The 17,745-nt window shown below is 37.2% G+C and overlaps 1 protein-coding gene across 1 annotated transcript; it reads left to right on the forward strand.

Moving 5' to 3' along the window:
* The first annotated feature begins 9,031 nt into the window (after window positions 1-9,031).
* Window positions 9,032-17,023, forward strand: LOC121732515 (WD repeat-containing protein 13-like). Its single transcript, XM_042122427.1, has 11 exons — window positions 9,032-9,176; window positions 9,272-9,327; window positions 9,469-9,588; window positions 9,778-9,885; window positions 10,509-10,662; window positions 11,416-11,582; window positions 12,202-12,262; window positions 12,358-12,440; window positions 13,027-13,187; window positions 13,724-13,917; window positions 16,807-17,023. Exons 1-11 carry the CDS (start codon window positions 9,095-9,097, stop codon window positions 16,905-16,907), a joined length of 1,287 nt encoding a protein of 428 aa, XP_041978361.1. The 5' UTR covers window positions 9,032-9,094; the 3' UTR covers window positions 16,908-17,023.
* Window positions 17,024-17,745: the final 722 nt, after the last annotated feature.

Raw genomic sequence — 17,745 nt, forward strand, 5'->3', positions numbered from 1 at the left:
CATGGCAACCCTAACATCGTTTAATAATGTTGACGCGACGCTATGAGCTTAGTTCTCGTTTAAAAAACATGAGGTAATTAAGTTTTTGAAGTGAGAGTTTGTTTTTTTAAACCCAAGGACAAACAGCAACGGTAAAGTAATGCCATTCTATTCTACATTATAATATGGCCTGACCAGAAATATAAAAAATCTCTCATGCAACAAAAAAATATGGTCGTGTTCCATTGACTTATATAGAGTTATGTTTCCTTATTCATTGTCGTATTCTGAATTATTTTTGACGTAAGCTTTATGTATCCGATAGCGCTTTTGATTGGCTTACGTCAAAAAGTAGAACAATCAACAACTCTATAGAATAGATAAACTTCTGTCCAAAAACTTTACAACAAAAACATTTTTACATCTCCTTTATTTCGCAGGGTTGCTATACAAAAAAGTCCATATTTCAGATATTTTATAACTGGTCAGGATTAATTTAAAATAAGTTAAGTTTATAATAATTTATGCCATTTGCGGAAAATAATCTGATAGTACGTAGATTTTATAATATAGAATCGCTTTGTTGATATTATTCGTTATTATTTTATTGTAAATAGTAGTCTAAAGCTGTATAAACGTTTGTAAGTGTATTTAGATACTTGCCTTATTAATTATTATAGAATAAGTATTGGACTGATCGATATAATGTATTGGTAGGTTTTTTACGTCATGCATTTTTGTCAATAGCCTATGAACATTGTATTGTACAACAAGATAGTCAATTCTATTTTTAAGATAGTTATGTTGCAAATACTTTTAGTTTCCACACCTAAAAAGCTTGTTTTATACACTTACCTTCTGCTAAAAACATATTTACACGGTGTATAATTACTAATTAGAGCTCGGCAAGGCTTGAAATGAACGTGGCGAAAAAAGGAACTTACGTTGCCATCATACAAAACGCCATTTTTGACAGTTATCCTTGACCAGCACAGCGCGTTCATTTAAAGCCTTGTCGAAACAGGCGCGGTCGCAGCTTGAAATTTTGGGGGGGGGGGGGGGGGGGTCACTCAGTAGTCACTACACTATTTTTTTTTATCTGCGCCCTCGGACGGTTCTGGGTTTTATTTTATTTTCAATTTTACCTTACGTTTTGGGCCTGTGACCCTCCCCTTCGGATCGCGCCTGTCGAAAGCCTTTTATATAAGGACAGAAAACTTTGAATAGTTATACGCTGCGTAAATATATTTGTCAGCAGAAGGGGCACCTAAGGGACAACATTTTGCAAATGAAATGTTTTATAGGGTCCTATTAAGTCTATACACTACTTATACAATATAAATGTAATTATAATAGATAAGCGTAAACTAATCCGTCTAAGTGTCTCTCATTACAATGTTAAATCATCTCTAAATGTCACACAAAAATTTACTGCTTGAACTAGATTCTAGTGATCACCGTATTTTGGTAGTCCTGACTGTAGCGAACGGTGTGAAGTTGTCGCATATATTTGTGAATGTGCGTTAACTTCGCACTGCTCGTTATAAATTTTAGAAAAGCAACAAATGTCAATTTTATCCTGGAGTTAGCCTATTTAACTATTAATAATGTTCGTCTGGTTATTGTTATGATGTATGTTTGTATTAATAAATGAGATTTTAAGGATACATTTAGTTTTATCTATTTTTATGTTTTTGCCTAAAAACCTTTTTTTATATAGATTTAATCATGCCTAATAGAATGAAAGGAAATTGTTTGCTCTGATAAAACATAATATTCACTTTAATGCTGACTGCTGTTCTATATATTGATTAAACATTTAAAACAGGACGTTCGTACAGTACCGAATTTAAATCTTAATCCTTGTATAAATGGCCCTTTGTATGGAGAGGGAAGTCAAAATAAATACATTAGTTAGTACCATAAAGTTAGAACCAGTATATAAATAAGTCTATGGTTAGAACCATTCGCGCAGTGATGTAAACGATGCAAGCTGGCAACGCAAAGGCAAATTCTTAATTTATTATTTTTTACTCATAATAATTATCATCATAAAATTTAATCTCAATACCTAACTTTTAAAAAATAATTTTAACGACCTCTCCAAGTTCCTGGTAATTTTTTTTTTATTACATTTTACAGTCGCAATCTCTAAAACTGATTTAAGGAGGATTAGCATTAATCGTGAATACTCCCTAAATGGTAAGCGCGGGTCAGCGACTCAATTCGTAAAGCTATCGCCTGTTCACAATTATTTTACCTTGAAGTTTTTTAAAGTGATTCTTAAGCCGTCGATATAGAGGTGATGTTAAAAAAAAAACAACGAAAGATCGTACGTGTTTCGGATTTTACGCGGCATCGCCCCAGAATAATGCCCGGCGTGAGTTCTCGGTAGACGGTAACACCGCGTCGAGTATTTCGGAATCGGAAATAAGGATTCCTGGAAATTGCTGGCCTCAGCGACGCGCGCGTTGGAGGACGCAGCGCATGCGTGGGCGCGACTTTAATAGTTTGGACCATTGTTGGACCATCATAATAATTATTATGAATTATTATTATTGACTTTTTATTGCCGCATCTTAGTGTACATAATAATTTATGATTCTAGGAATTTTTGTTGCATGTTAGGGAAGAATTGTATTAGTATCAATATCTAAGCTCCTACTTTATAGTTTCTACTTTCTATTGTATATCGTATTATTTTTCTGAAACACATTACACAATAGATCCTATTATTCCAATAGGATCTATTGTGTAATGTGTTTCAGAAAAATAATACGATAGCACAGAAAGTTGTAAGTTGATGCTATATTGATTAATGTTAAGTTCCTTTGTATGGTTGCTTTGGTTTCGACTTTATTACTGTCAATAAGAAGTAGATAATGCTAAAGGTTTCCGTGACTGTGCTTATAATATAATGCATCACTTGGAATTGGATGATAGTCTTGTACAGTGGCGGATTTACCAATAGGCTAAGTAGGCTGGAGCCTAGGGCGGCAGATTTAGAGGGGCGGCAAATTTAGCCCCATTTTTTTATCTTACAGAAATAAATATCCCACCAAAAACATTGTAAAATATTGCCGAGACGACCACATAAGGTCACCTGTGAAAAAGATATGAGATCTTATGTAGAGCCAATTAGCTTCTGAATCCACACGGCCTAACTCTACTGACCCTAACTTAAACAAATTCTACATACCAGTAAATATGTAGTGCTTCGCCGTTTCGCTACCGCACAGGGTGAAACCTTGTGTGGTCGTCTCAGCAAAAATTTTCAAAAAATTATTTTGGTGGGATATGATTGTGAACTAAACTAACGTATTGAATTTCAAAGGTCAGTTAGAGGGGCGGTAAAAATTGAATAGCCTACAAGCGGCAAATTTGTAAATCCGCCACTGGTCTTGTAGCGGGTCAAAAACTTCGATAGCTCGATTCGGTTTTGTCCAACGCGAATATAAAATATGGTTGTGTTTGCTGTTACAATCTGAATCATGGTTTTTAGAATTTTTAAGCTCGGCGTGACATACAGCATAGGTACTATAACTGGGCAGACCGCGGAGGGCAGAAGCTCAACCTGAGAAATGTGTGATTAACATCGGGGTTCAGCATGACCATGATTATAAGCATAACATAGTATGGCGATAAGCGATCCTTTGTGCTTTCCCATTATTTTCGCACCGATAGCCTTAATATGCTTAACGTAGGTATCCTAAGTCATTAAAGTTCATCATACAAATAATATTTGTATGATGAACTTTAATGACTTTGGATTTTGGATTTATAATAACTTACAATATTAAATAAAAAAATCACGATTTTTATAACTTGTATAATATGTCACCGTACGAATGTAAACAATGATGAAAAACTCAACGCAGATATGTTACTACCGCTTGCGTTTTGAAGCTTCAAATACGGCCCAATTGGGCCGTCTGTTGTGTAGTCTGCATCGAGCGCAGTCACGAACGTGCCGCGTCTTGTCTTACCTAAATAAATTGAAAATGACGTCGTGCGTGATTCGAAAATGTACCAATTATGACTCAAAAGAAAACAAAACACATGGAATCTCTTACCACATGTCTTGATTGCAATAAATACCTCGATTATTTACATTTTCAATAATTTTTTCGAACAATCTGGAAAAAATCGAATTTTCGTCATAGCTCTAGAGATGGGCGATGGGTAAATACCCAATCTACCCACCTGGGTATTTACCGGGTAGATTGGGTATTTACCGGGAAGATTGGGTAAATACCCAAAAATGGTGGGTATTTATAATTCAGCGTACGTTTTCACATATTTTTTTTTAGTAAATCCTTAGTAAAACCTCCATAAAATAATGCAAATTTGGTCACTAGCCCGTAACTGTTCGAATAAGCCCCTTTAAGTCTTAAACTAATGTATGTTTGCAATACAAAACCATGTTTTTCATGAATTTCGGCCGCATGTCAAAGAGTAACGCTGTGTTTTTTAACTTTTTTCCTAATTTTTGGTTTTGTATGTGTGATATTAATATTCTTTAAAGTATACTGCCTTTTAATGGTGATAAAGTTTTGGGAATTGAGTAAATCGTCTTAGTGGACGCCTTCATCGTTAAGGGAAACACACGTGCGAAATTTCAAAACATTCATCCCTCCTTTAGGCTAAACTTTGAAAAATTCTAATATACATAGGTTCTCGTAATTTAATATTTGTTAGTAATTGTAGGCACTTAATACGAAATATTGTTGTGTAATTGTGTCTAAGAAATTATAAGGTTCCACTAACTAACCTTGAGCCTATACTATTCCAACCTCAAGGTATAAAACCTCTTTGAGGTAAGAATTTTGTGAAATACAATTATAGTGGATGCCTACTTTATAAGAGGAATACGTGTGCAAAATCTTGTCTCTTATATAACCAGTACACAATGTCACGATGACCCACTGCAGGCCACGCCATTGCCCGCCACGCCTGAAAATCGTCCGCCATCATACACCATTACTCCGTTTACACAATGGTGATGGCTAGTAGTGGGCCAGTATGGTCAATTGTGAAGAGACACCTTTACAGTCTTGACACCTATATATTATGTACATGCAAATTAATGTATTATGTAAATGAGTACTGTTTTTGGTATAAACGCAACTAATGATCAAATATAAAAAGTTCTTGGCCTGTGCGTTACTTAAAAGAAAAAATTTCCCTTTTAACCGTGGGAGAGCGATTCTTCGGTACGAATGGGTCGACTCCGAAAAAACCGGCGTGAAACAGCGCTTGCACTGTGTTTCCTTCAACACGCAAAAGAGAATGCCGATCTTATGACATGTCCTCATGTCGTCCAACTCGACCCTTTATGATGAAGGCGGAAACCGCCAACCGGTATGGTTGGTTATGGTAACGAAGTATGAGCGTCATGTCGGATATTCGGTTTTATCAGCGCTCAGTGCAAGTAGCTCCAGTGAGTGCTCCAGAGTTGGCTCCGGTCTTTACGCGTCTTTTTTGGCTCAACTATCCTACTCACATAGTTTCGGCTTCTTGAAAGACAGCTTTTTGAGAACCCGATACTTAAAAAATGTGACCGCTTCAATTTTTCCAACAGCAGATCAATCGCTATAACCTTCTCGAAGATGATGGAGTCTATCATCAATAGCCAACCCCTTTGACACTTGGACGCTCAGGGATTACTAAGGCTCGGCTCGGCTCTCTTGGCGTACCTAACTCATCGTTGGCTCAGGTGATTGAAACTATGGGTATTATCTGTCAGTTTGGATATATACAATTTCACTATTATCCAAGATTCCATACATCTAAGAAATAATGCAAGAGGGTCACAAGTTTCTTAGCAGTTGTAGTTGATGGTGAATCCTCTGATACTCTATCTGTTGACGCTGGTATCCCTCAGGGCTGTATACTCTCGCCTACCCTATTCATACAGCATATCAATGACATGTTACAGACCAACGGCATTCATTGCTATGCAGATGATAGTACAGATAATGTGACTTCTCGCATATTCTCGGGGTGGAATGGGGTAGACGTAACTCAGTCTAATTTAACCGCACCAAAACACAAGTCAGCGCGTTCACTACAAAAAAGTCACCAATGGTATATCCTCGTTTAAGGGAACCACATAAACAATCTTCCCCAGCATGAAAATTGGCGTAAACATTTCACCAAAAATACTAAAAGAGCTACCAGAAAGTAGAATCAAATATCTCACACAAATCCGCGTGTATTTAAAAAAAAAATGTCCCCCCGCAATGTAAAGTAGAGATTATAATATTAATCCCCAAACCCGGAAAAGATCCATAGGATGAAAAATCTCACCGGCCTATAAGTCTTCTGCCAGTGCCCTCCAAGATCTTAGAAATACTCTTCCTGAAACGCATGATGACAGAAATCAGAGCGTGTAAACTGTTACCCGATCACCAATTCGGTTTTCGCCAAGCGCATGGGACCGTGGAGCAGGTACACAGACTGGTAGAAGAAATTCAAAAAACTTTTGAAAGCAAATCTTACTATTTTTCTGGACATATCACAGGCCTTTGATCGATTATGGCATCTTGGACTGTTGTATAAAGTTCGTAAAAAGCCACCCTTAAACTTCTACCTCTTTATAAATGCATACCTCAGCAATAGATATTTCTATGTTGAGTACGGAGATAGTGTCACATGTCTCCATGAAATCGAAGCAGGAGTGCCGCAAGGCAGTATATTGGGCCCTTATCTCTACCTTCTAAACACATTAGACCTTCCAAGTACTGATGAAGCTCTGACATATACATACGCAGATGACACAGCAATCCTCGCAGTAGACCAAACAGCCCATGGAGCATCGGCAAAATTGCAAAGAACCTTAAACGAAATATCATAGTGGTTAAAAGATTGGAGGATAAAAGCCAACGAGCATAAATCTGTCCATGTAACTTTCACATTAAGACACGAAACATGTCCAGAAGTAGAACTTAATCGGATAAAAATACCACAGTCAAACGATGTTAGATACCTAGGAATTTATTTCGACAGGCGATTAACATGGAGAACACACATATGGAACAAAAGAAAGGCTTTAGACAAGCAGCTACGAAAGCTTTACTGGCTGATAAAATAAACTTATTTTGTATAAAAGCATACTCAAACCCATCTGGACCTATGGGATGCAGTTGTGGGGCACAACCCCCACATCAAACACAGAAATTCTACAACGATTCCAATCTAAAACTCTGCGTTCAATAACTGGAGCCCCATATTATGTTACGAATAGCCAAATCTACAATGATCTAAAAATCAAGTAAGTATGTAAAAGAGAAAATTAAAAACTCCCTTCAAAACTATTGTAAAAGGATAAAATGACATCCCAATATATTGGCAAAAAAATTGATAAAAACTCTACCAAACCAACATTCAAAAGATTAAAAAGACGAGCCTCACAAAATCTTCTGTAAATAAAGATAAATAGTAAATATATATACGCATCAATGGATGCGTGCCATACAAAGAAGAAATTCAAAATGACTAGAGAAGAAATTCAAAATGACTAGTTCAATGTCTAGAAGTCAGATCGCTAGCAGAATGAGAAGTTAAAAAAATCAGAAGCAAATCAAAGCAAATCAGATTTTATATAAGATAGGATGTGTTATATTATGTATAAATAATAAAAAATTATACCTACATATTTTTTTATATAATTTCTTTAACCAGGTACTTATACATTGTCTATCTAAGTAACTTTCAAGGGTCTTCTAATATTTTTTCTAATATTTTTTTCAAATATTTTAAAGGTTTTTCAAATATTTTAAATTATTAATAAAATAATAGTATGTAAATAAAGAAATCGGCCAAGTGCGAGTTGGACTCGCGCACGAAGGGTTCCGTACCATTATAGAGAAAAATTAGGACAAAATTTGTGTTTTTTGTATGGCAGCCCCTCTTAATTTTTTTATTTTATATTAATATTATTATTAAATATTAAAGTTAACATCCATCTAAAGACTGTGTGAAAAATTCAAGTACCTACATTTTGTTATTATTATATATAGCAGAAAAGGCCAAAAAAACACGTTCGTTGTATGGGAGCCCCCCTTAAATATTAATTTTATTTTGCTTTTAGTATTTGTTTTTATAGTGGCAACGGATATACACAATCTGTGAAAATTTCAACTCTCTAGCTATTACCGTTCTTGAGGTGGTTGTGACTTAAGTATTGAATTTTATCTACCCGCCCTTTTGGGTAGATACGGGTATTTACCGGGTACGTGAGGGTAAATACCGGGTAGATGGGTAAATACCCAGGTACGTGCCCATCTCTACATAGCTCAGGCTGGCTCAGGCGAAGAAAGAGACAGCGATACGATTCGACGTTTAAAAATAGAACTGTTTCTTTTATGTAAATGGTTTTTCGTATCTTTTGTTTCACTTAGCTGTCAAATTTGTCAATGTTTGCAATTTTGAATTTGAAAATTGTTCGGAAGAGATTTAAGCCGGAAAATAGTATGGACGTAACAGATCTGTATAAGTAGAATACACTGACCTCCATTATGTATATAATGGAGATCAGTGGTAGAATATCATTGATTGTAAACAACCTTTTTTCCGGTGATTTTAAATTAATTATTTCGTATTTAGAATAACTTAAATTGCCTGATTTGATATATAAACATTAAATAAAATTTAGATACTTATATTATGTGCACTTTGAAATTCAAACTGCACTTTAAAATTAACCTAATTTATAATTCAAACTTTGAATTATAAATAAGGTTCATTTTAATAACCGAACATTCAAACAGCACTTTAAATACTTATATCTAAATGTTATTTTATGTTATACATCTCATACCTTTGGGCATTGAAGTTATTTTAAATACGAAATAATTTAAAATCACCGGAAAACTGGTTGTTTACAAGTGATGATATAGAATATTGTTTTCCCGCCATAATATTATACTCGACACTGGCCATGGTTATAGCCGAAGTGCCATTATAAGAAGAAAAAAAATGTCAATAATTTAAATGTCATAATATGTCAAAGTCAAAACTTACCAAAAAATGTAAACAAAATATTGTGAAATGTATGAAATTCTGAAAAAATTATAAAAATTAAGTGTATTTTTGCAATTTAAATTACGATACAATGGCTGCAGCTTTCCAGCAACAAATATTTGCATTGGATGCTCGTTTTAACGCGTATAGAGCACCTGGTAATCCCAATTTTAGTGAGTACCTACATGATCGAATAATTTACCATTTTTTAATATTTATCTCTAAATAAACAGTGTTCACAACTTACTCTTTGTTATTGCACTTTTAGAAACACTTTACATTCGTCGACGCAGTCAACTGCTGAGAGAAAATGCAAAATTCAAGGTGAACTTGTTTTCCTTAAAACAATAATACATATTTTTATTGAATATTAAGATTTCTTAACACATATTTTTCTTTGAAAATTGAAGTAAATAAGTACATAAAACAAGAGGTTGTTTTTATATTTTGTGGTTAATATTACAGGACATAGAAACAATAAAGAAGTACATAAACATCAGAAGTCAGTTGCTGCAGAAGAAATATGGATACCAGGACAATATATCAATCAGTTCTGCTTCTTCTAGAACTCGATCTAGCAGCAAGGTAAGTACAAATAAATATAGACAATTTGTTACAACCTTAAAGAAGTAATGAGGAAAAGTTAACACCTCCATTGTGGGTATTGCAGACACAATAGATTTTCAATTGTTATGCGGCAGCCGGCTGTCGCTTGGGGATTTATGGGTTAAAGTGAGGTTTGTAGAATCATGTTTAATTTAATATTATTTACAGGCAAGCTTACAGATTGAAGACAGTGTTACAATAAATCAGAAGAGGAAGAGTGATCTCTCAATATCAGAGAACTATGCATTCACAGGTGTACATCACATATTTGACCAGGTAGCTGAATATGTTAAACATCTATATATATATATAAAACTCAAAGGTGACTGACTGATATGGTGATCTATCAATGCACAGCCCAAACCACTGGATGGATCGGGCTGAAATTTTGCATGCAGGTAGATGTTATGACGAAGGCATCCGCTAAGAAAGGATTTCGATAAATTCCAACCCCAAGGGGTTAAAATAGGGGATGAAAGTTTGTATATAATTATACTTCTTAACGCGAGTGAAGCCTCGGGCAAAAGCTTGTTCCAATATAATTTAATAGCCTGTTCAAAGGTATCGGGTAGGTATGTTATATGGTAGGTAGGTACAGATTATACTGAAGAGGTAATCCTCTAAGTTTCTTATATGTGGTTGTCATAGAAGTCTTGTCAGAGGTAACTTAAATAATTGTATACTCATTGTAGTTCATATAATTTTGTACCATTAGGTACTCCTCAGCAGATAGTTGAGACATTGTTTGTATGAGATTACTCGGATAATAATGATGAATTTACAATAATTATAATATAAAATTCTATCATATCAATCTAAAAGAGTTTTTCATTAAGAAAATTTATAAGCTCATTCTTAAGATTCAGCATATTATTCAATCAGTTTTTTAAATATTTTAGCACACAGACCAAGTATCAATGGTGAAGTTTGCAAACAACGACCGCTCCAAGCTGTGTTGTGTGTCCCACGATGGTACTGTATCTATCTGTGATGTCACTGCAACCCCACCAAAGGTTTTGTTCACTTTGGAGGGCCATACTAAAGCAGTTACCGGTAAGTTTTTAACTTTTATTCTAACTTTTTGGCTAAATTGAACTAGTGTAGGTTAAATGTTGTGCTCTTATGATTATGACAAATATCAATCAAGGTAGATAACATGATAATTGATACTAATTCAAATTGCAAGTGGATTTAAGTTTTAGTTCAAAACTTTATACCCATATTCTGTGTTTTTTGTATTCAATAATGGGCATTGTCCAAAAAAAATCACATGTACTTTTTATATTTTTTGTCGTTAAAATAGGGTATTTTAAGAATATAAATTAAATAATTTTGAAATTCATTGGCTAGTTTTTTCTCAATAAATTTTTAAAGTTTCGCTCTGACGTCATCATCGGCGGACAATTATTGACCTCTGAGTATGTTTTCAATTTTATTTATAATGGCTGGTTCGTCAAATGCAAGTTCTCATTATGTGAAAGCTGATACGAGAAGCTTACCAAAAGTTCGAAACGTAATGTTGGTCGAATGTATTGCTAATTTAACGCCATTGAAGGTCAAACAAAGGTTAAACATATTTGTTCAAAAATATAAGTAACTAAAGGGTATTTTTTTCGTTTATATACAGAAAAACGATCACTGACCTTATTCCTCGAAATGTTTTTGTAATGAGCAAAATTAAAAAAAAATGGACAATCCCCATTTATTTAACTCTTAGCCTACCCATAGCCTAGACACTGCTTAATTGTAGATATCCCGAACCTTCTTAATTTTTTAATTTGTCTTCTTTATGCTTAATATTTTCAGGTTGCGACTGGTCGGCATCAAACGAGCTGGTAGCGACGTGCGGCGCGGACGGCGCGCTCTGCGTGTGGCACGTGGGGCGGCGCGCGCGGCTGCGTACCGTGCCCGATCCTGCGGGCGCGCCGCTGCATGCCGTCGCGTTTCAGCCCGCTAATAACAATATGATTATTGTATCCTTTGTTATATACACGCCTTTACGTCTATTACAGACGATTCAGCTGTTCATTAAAATCAATTACAGCTAACATAATAATAAACATACGTCTTCATAGTTCATAAAACATTTTAAGTATGTACCATCGAGGAAATAGAGGCAGACCTACGTCATTTGGTCGGCTTATGTCAATTCAATGTTAGCTGCAGTAACCGGTCGGGTCGGGTTTGACTTAACGCGACTAAATTACTAAGGCATCCATTATACGATCATACAAGCGACAGTCAATTCCGTCAATAATGAATTATGTTTGACTGATGGACCGATGAATGGTATTAGATGGTCACACAATTCTCTTCAGTTTTATGTCACATCTGACAAAATAGGAAACAAATTTGAAACATATACCTTTGTCTTTGACTGACATAAAACTGAAGAGAATTGAGTGACCGTCTAATACCATTCATCAGTCCATCAGTCAAACATAATTCATTATTGACGGAATTGACTGTCGCTTGCATGATCGTATAATGAATGCCTTAGGTCCGCCATCTGCCTAGGAATCAACTTGTCTGATGGTACAATAAGAAAGGAAAATACAAATTAAATATTATTTCCTTAACGTGAACGCAAAGGCTGGTAATGCAAAGGGAATGGTGGAAGTGCTTAATGTATCTACAGGAATATATCCAAGAGGTAATTTACAAAATACTAAAGTACACACATTAAAACTACATTTTTACTATTAATGCAAAATTAAGTTATATTAAATGTAAACGAAATGATTGCAGGAGGCAGCAGCGTGGTCGGCGGGCGCGTGCTGGCCATAGCGTGCGAGTCCAGCGGCAGAATATTCTGGGCAGCTAATGACAAGGTCTGATTGCAATAAATGTGATGTTAAGGCCGCGTTTCCACTGATGCGGAGCTGGGCGGAGAGGAGCGGTGAAGAGCGGAGAAAAGTGGTCAGTGTTTTCTTTGAAGCTGAGCGGAGTGAAGTGGAATGGAGCGGAGCGGAGCATACTTTTGCGCGTAGTTACACTCAATCTCTCAGAAAGACAGTCATCACCGCCCCGCTCCGCACCTCCCCGCTGTGCTCCGTTCTGCACTCCAATGCTCGTTGTCTTCAGCACCGCATCGCCTCACTGTATTTTTATGAATATCCGCTCAGTTCTGATCCACCCCGCTCGTGCTGTTTCTATTGAAGCGGAGCGGAGATTTTGAGCATAGTGATTGGTAAATTCGGGCGCCGCTAAGCTCCTTCGCCCGCTCCGCGTCAGTGGAAACCCGGCCTAATATTACTTCGCTGTAAGGATAACAAACTATATTACTTATATCGGACCACATGCTGACCTGACTCTTGTGTGCAGCAGACGCACGTTAAATTCGACTTAATTTGACTTGGAGATGTAACAGACAAATAGACACACTCTCATTTATAATATTAATATGTATGTTTTCAGGGTGTAATAGTGAGCTACCGCATGTCGGGCACGGGCGCCTTGAGCAAGCTGCGGCGCGCGGCGGTGGGCGGCGCCGTCACCGCGCTCAGCTGGAGCCCCTACCTCGCGCGCCGCCCCGCCCTCCTCGTCAGCGCCGCGCCCGACACCGTGCACCTCTTCCGGTCAGTGCAAGAGGATGTTATACGGGGTGTAAATAAGAAGTGATAATACTTTAGGTCCCTTGTATAGAGTTCGCTGTGAAAATAGCAGTGCTAAAAGAGCTGCATTTATATTATTTGGGCAATTTATAAACAATTAAATTATTTCGTAAGGTTGGGAAATTTCTCAGAGAAACAAAAGTCAGTAACTCTTTCAGCGCTGCTACTTTCACAGTGAACTCTATACAAGAGACGCAGGCCCTAAAGTATTATTCATTTTGTTTTTACACTCTGTATAGTAATTCTGTCTGGACGTGATAATGATTATACCCCATGGCACACAATATTGCATCGGGCGCGGTCATCCAGATGCGATTTTTTGACATGAGACTTAGATATTACTATCCATGGGAGCATGGATGTGAAAATGCCGCACACAACACTAGATCGTATCCTAAGTACCCCTAATTAAAAAAACAATATATATTTTTTTTAAACATCGTCGTATGCCTTAAATGCCCCTTAATTAAAAAAAACAATAATGTTCTCTTTTCAAACAGTATAACGGACCGCGAGGGCGGCCTGGCGTCGTGGCGGACGTTCCCGACGCGCCACCGCACGGCCGCGGTGCGCTCCACGTTCTGCCCGATCATGTCGTTCCGGCGCGGCGCCTGCGTCGTCACCGGCTCCGAGGACGCCTGCGTCTACTTCTATGACATGGAGGCGCCTGGGCAGCCCGTTAATAAGCTGCAAGGTTGGTTTTAAATCCTTCATACACTTCTTAGAAATATCTACGTTATCATACTACATCCTTTGTTTTATATACTGTAAACGCAAAATAGAGTCTATTTTTCTATGTGTGTTCGTTAGATTGTCAAGTTTTGTTGAAAAGTTGAATTAATTTTGCGTATGCTACTGTAAAAACAGAATGCCAATGTTTAGTAACGGAGACATTTGTGTCGACCGCAGGCGCAGGCTCTCAAATGTTAATGTATGTAAGTAAGGCTTCTTACAGACGAACGGCACGTGTCGGCAGCAGTCGACGGCAGCCGTTGACAGCTTATAACGCATGCAGGGGGCCTACCACGACTTTTCCTAAAACTTATCATGTTTCCAGAACACTTTGTTGCAAGATTACAATAATATTACCATACTCACTTTTTAAATATATCATTACTAAAAAACAGTAAAAATGCAAAACATTGTTAAACCCGCTGTGAAATTTGAACTTTTTAAAGATTGCTAGTAACGTTAAAGTAATAATATAAGCTTATTTGTCAAACGGTGTCACTCAGTAGAGGTGGTGGTAGGCTCCTTGTGACGTGCCGCCTAAAGGTAATTGCGTCCACAGGTCGGTATCGTACGCAACGGACGTCTCGCATCAAACGGATATTTTTTTTCAGCACGTCCGCTGAATCTGCAGCGTACGTATTACCGACAAGCGTAGTAAATGAAAGCTTAAAAGGGGGTGTGGATGGAAAAGTTGAAAGCAGAAATTTTGACTAAGGAACTTTGTTTGGACTAATTTGAAGATAAACATACTGGCTAGTCGGTAATCCGTACGCTGCCGATACAGTGGACATACTGTAAAAAAATCCCATCAAAACATCCTGTAAAAAAACCAAGTCTCGCAACTCAGTCTTTATACCGTAAAAATTTATGAGATCCATGCAATACCAAGTCGGTTAATTTATTCAGTTCTTACCTAGGGGACCTTCTGCCTCAAGTTATTACGTAAGTTATTATCATATCAATATTAAAAATCTTTTACGTTTTAAATAAATAGATCGACTTGGACATCGCACGATTAGATTGTTTAGTATAACACTATACAGTATCACACAGGCCACAGCACTACGGGCCTGCATCAATCGCATGGAGCGCAATAGACTAAACAATCTAATATTATAATAATTATATATAAATTGTAAGATACATTGGGTTTTCATGCGATGTCCAAGTCGATCTATTTATTTAAAACTTAAAAGATTTTTAAAATTGATATGATAATAACTTACGTAATAACTTGAGACAGAAGGTCCCCTAGGTAGGAACTGAATAAATTCGCCGACTTGGTATTGCATGGATTTCATACATTTTTACGGTATAAAGACTGAGTTGCGATACTTGGTTTTTTTACAGGCTGTTTTTGATGGGATCTCACTTCTTTTTGTAGAGTCCTACTTTTTTCCTTTTTGGTACCTTTTACTACTATAAATATCAATAACGATTTTTATAAGAAACAAATAAAACTAACAATTAATAATAATATAAGCATTATGTATACAGTATTACTATACTACTTGCCTTTCATGACTATCCAATATCCATACTAATATTATTCTAAATGCGAAAGTGTGTTTGTTTGATTGTCGTTCCTTCACGGCCTATCGAAGCAACCAATCGACTTGATTTTTGATGTAGACTTAGTTGAAAGGATGAAGAGTAACATAGGCTACTTTTGGTCTTGGAAAAACGTCAGGTTTCCAAAGGAGGTTTACAAGAATATTCGTATTTTATGCCATTTTTGAATTCCACGCGAGCGAAGCCGCGGGCAAAAGCTAGTGCTTCATAGTTGTAGATACCTATCTACAACTATAATTACTCCTTCGAATATTATACGTACGGAAATATCGATGGTACCGGTACAATGATTTATAAATTGCAATTAATGTAACTTTGTAATCTTATACCTACATGTATATGGAATTACAGTAATTATTTATTAGGGTTTCCCTTAATTAAGACCCTAAACACTAGCTAGATATCTCTCTACCGACGATAAACCGGAGATATTGATGGTACGGGTACAATGATTCATAAACCGCAAATGTTACTTTGTAATCCTAAACATTTATATGGGATTACAAAGTTATTTACGAAGTTAGTGTATCTAGAAAACTGGACAGAAATTTTGAAATATTTGAATTTTTCCTTAATTTAGACACTAAACACTAATTATATATATTCTAAATTTGAAGGTTCTATGTCTGCTAGAAGTGCCCTAGACTTTTGGTGATCGGTCATTCTCTCACTGACTGAGTGACAAAATTAAGAAACTTTAACAAGTTACAGTTCTTAAACTACTGGTGCAAATTGAATAAAATTTTAAATATACCGTGTTTATACAATGCTTGCTTAACAACTGAAAATTCAGGCTTATTGGTTTATCCACAACGAAGTTATAGGGGGTCAAAAAGAGCCTGAATTGGTTCGAGAAAAGGATAGTACGGCCGTGCCACTTTTTTGCTCGACTTGGAGGGGGCACTGCCGTGCCCCCAGATATCCGTTTGATGCGACGTCCGTTGCGTACGATTGTGGACGCCTTACCTTTACGCGGTACGTCACAAACTCACAGCTGAAAGCGTAATAAACGCGTGCCGCCGACACGTGCCGTTCGTCTGTAAGCGCTCTAATATTAAATATGGAGCAGAGATCGTAAAATAACCTATATTCCTGTCGCTACTTGTCTCTATCAGTTATCACTCGCGCCGTCCGATCTGCTTGATAAAAAATTGAAAAATGAAAGTCCACTACAGATTGATTTATAAATGTTAATTATAAAATTCACAATAATCGTTTGGGTAACGTGCTAATGTTCGTGCTCAGGTTAGTTTTAACTTTGAATAATGATTTTTTTCAGGTCACGCGTCCCCCGTTCTGGGCGTGAGTTTCAGCTACGACGAGAGCCTGCTAGCGACGAGCGACGCGTCCGGCCTCGTCATCGTGTGGCGACGCAGCTGACGCGCACACACACGCGCCGATGTACGCACAGACACACCACAGTAAATAGTTATCACAGTGTGGGTTATGCGTGGTGGCCACAAAGGTCGTGGAATCGTGGGAGAGCCATGCTTCGGCACGAATGGGCCGGCTCGACCGGAGAAATGCCACGTTCGCACAGAAAACCGGCGTGAAACAGCGCTTGCGCTGTGTTTCGCCGAGTGAGTGAGTTTACCGGAGGCCCAATCCCCTACCCTATTCCCTTCCCTACCCTCCCCTACCCATCCCTACCCTCCTCTATTCCCTCTTGAAAGGCCGGCAACGCACCAGCAGCTCTTCTGATGCTGCGAGTGTCTATGGGCGGCGGAAGTTGCTTTCCATCAGGTGACCCGTTTGCTCGTTTGCCCCCTTTTTTCATAAAAAAGGTGGCGGCAGCGCGGTAGCACGATGCAGAAATGTTAGACTTGTGGGTACTGCCACGACAGGATCATTCAGTATTGTGGTGACCGACGATCACAATATATTTGAATGTTATAATAATATATTTGAATGTTATAAAATATTAATATTTACTATGCAATAAAAAACAAGAACACATAATTATGTGGTTTTACGCTATTCTTTATAAACAATGCATTATGCAATATCTTTTCAACCGCCTTTTAAAAAGGAGGAGGTTATACAAGGTGTAACAAAAGTCAAAACTAAGTGATACTTGATACTGGGTGGTACTGGCAAGCGCCCCAGCAATCAGCCTCACCCATATAAAAGTGAAAAAAATTGGTCTTTCAGCGCTGCTACTTTCACAGTGAGCTCTCTACAAGGAACACGTGCACACCCTAAAGTATTATCGCTTAGT

This window comes from Aricia agestis, chromosome 12, assembly GCF_905147365.1.
Source record: "Aricia agestis chromosome 12, ilAriAges1.1, whole genome shotgun sequence".
NCBI classification, from domain to species: Eukaryota; Metazoa; Arthropoda; class Insecta; order Lepidoptera; family Lycaenidae; genus Aricia; species Aricia agestis.

Excerpts from the sequence above, each read along its gene's own strand:
- LOC121732515 (XM_042122427.1), top strand. The coding sequence starts at position 9,095 with ATGGCTGCAGCTTTCCAGCAACAAATATTTGCATTGGATGCTCGTTTT. Across the intron at positions 9,177-9,271 it reads ACCTGGTAATCCCAATTTTA|AAACACTTTACATTCGTCGA; the intron begins GTGAGTACCTAC and ends TTGCACTTTTAG. Across the intron at positions 9,886-10,508 it reads TACATCACATATTTGACCAG|CACACAGACCAAGTATCAAT; the intron begins GTAGCTGAATAT and ends TAAATATTTTAG.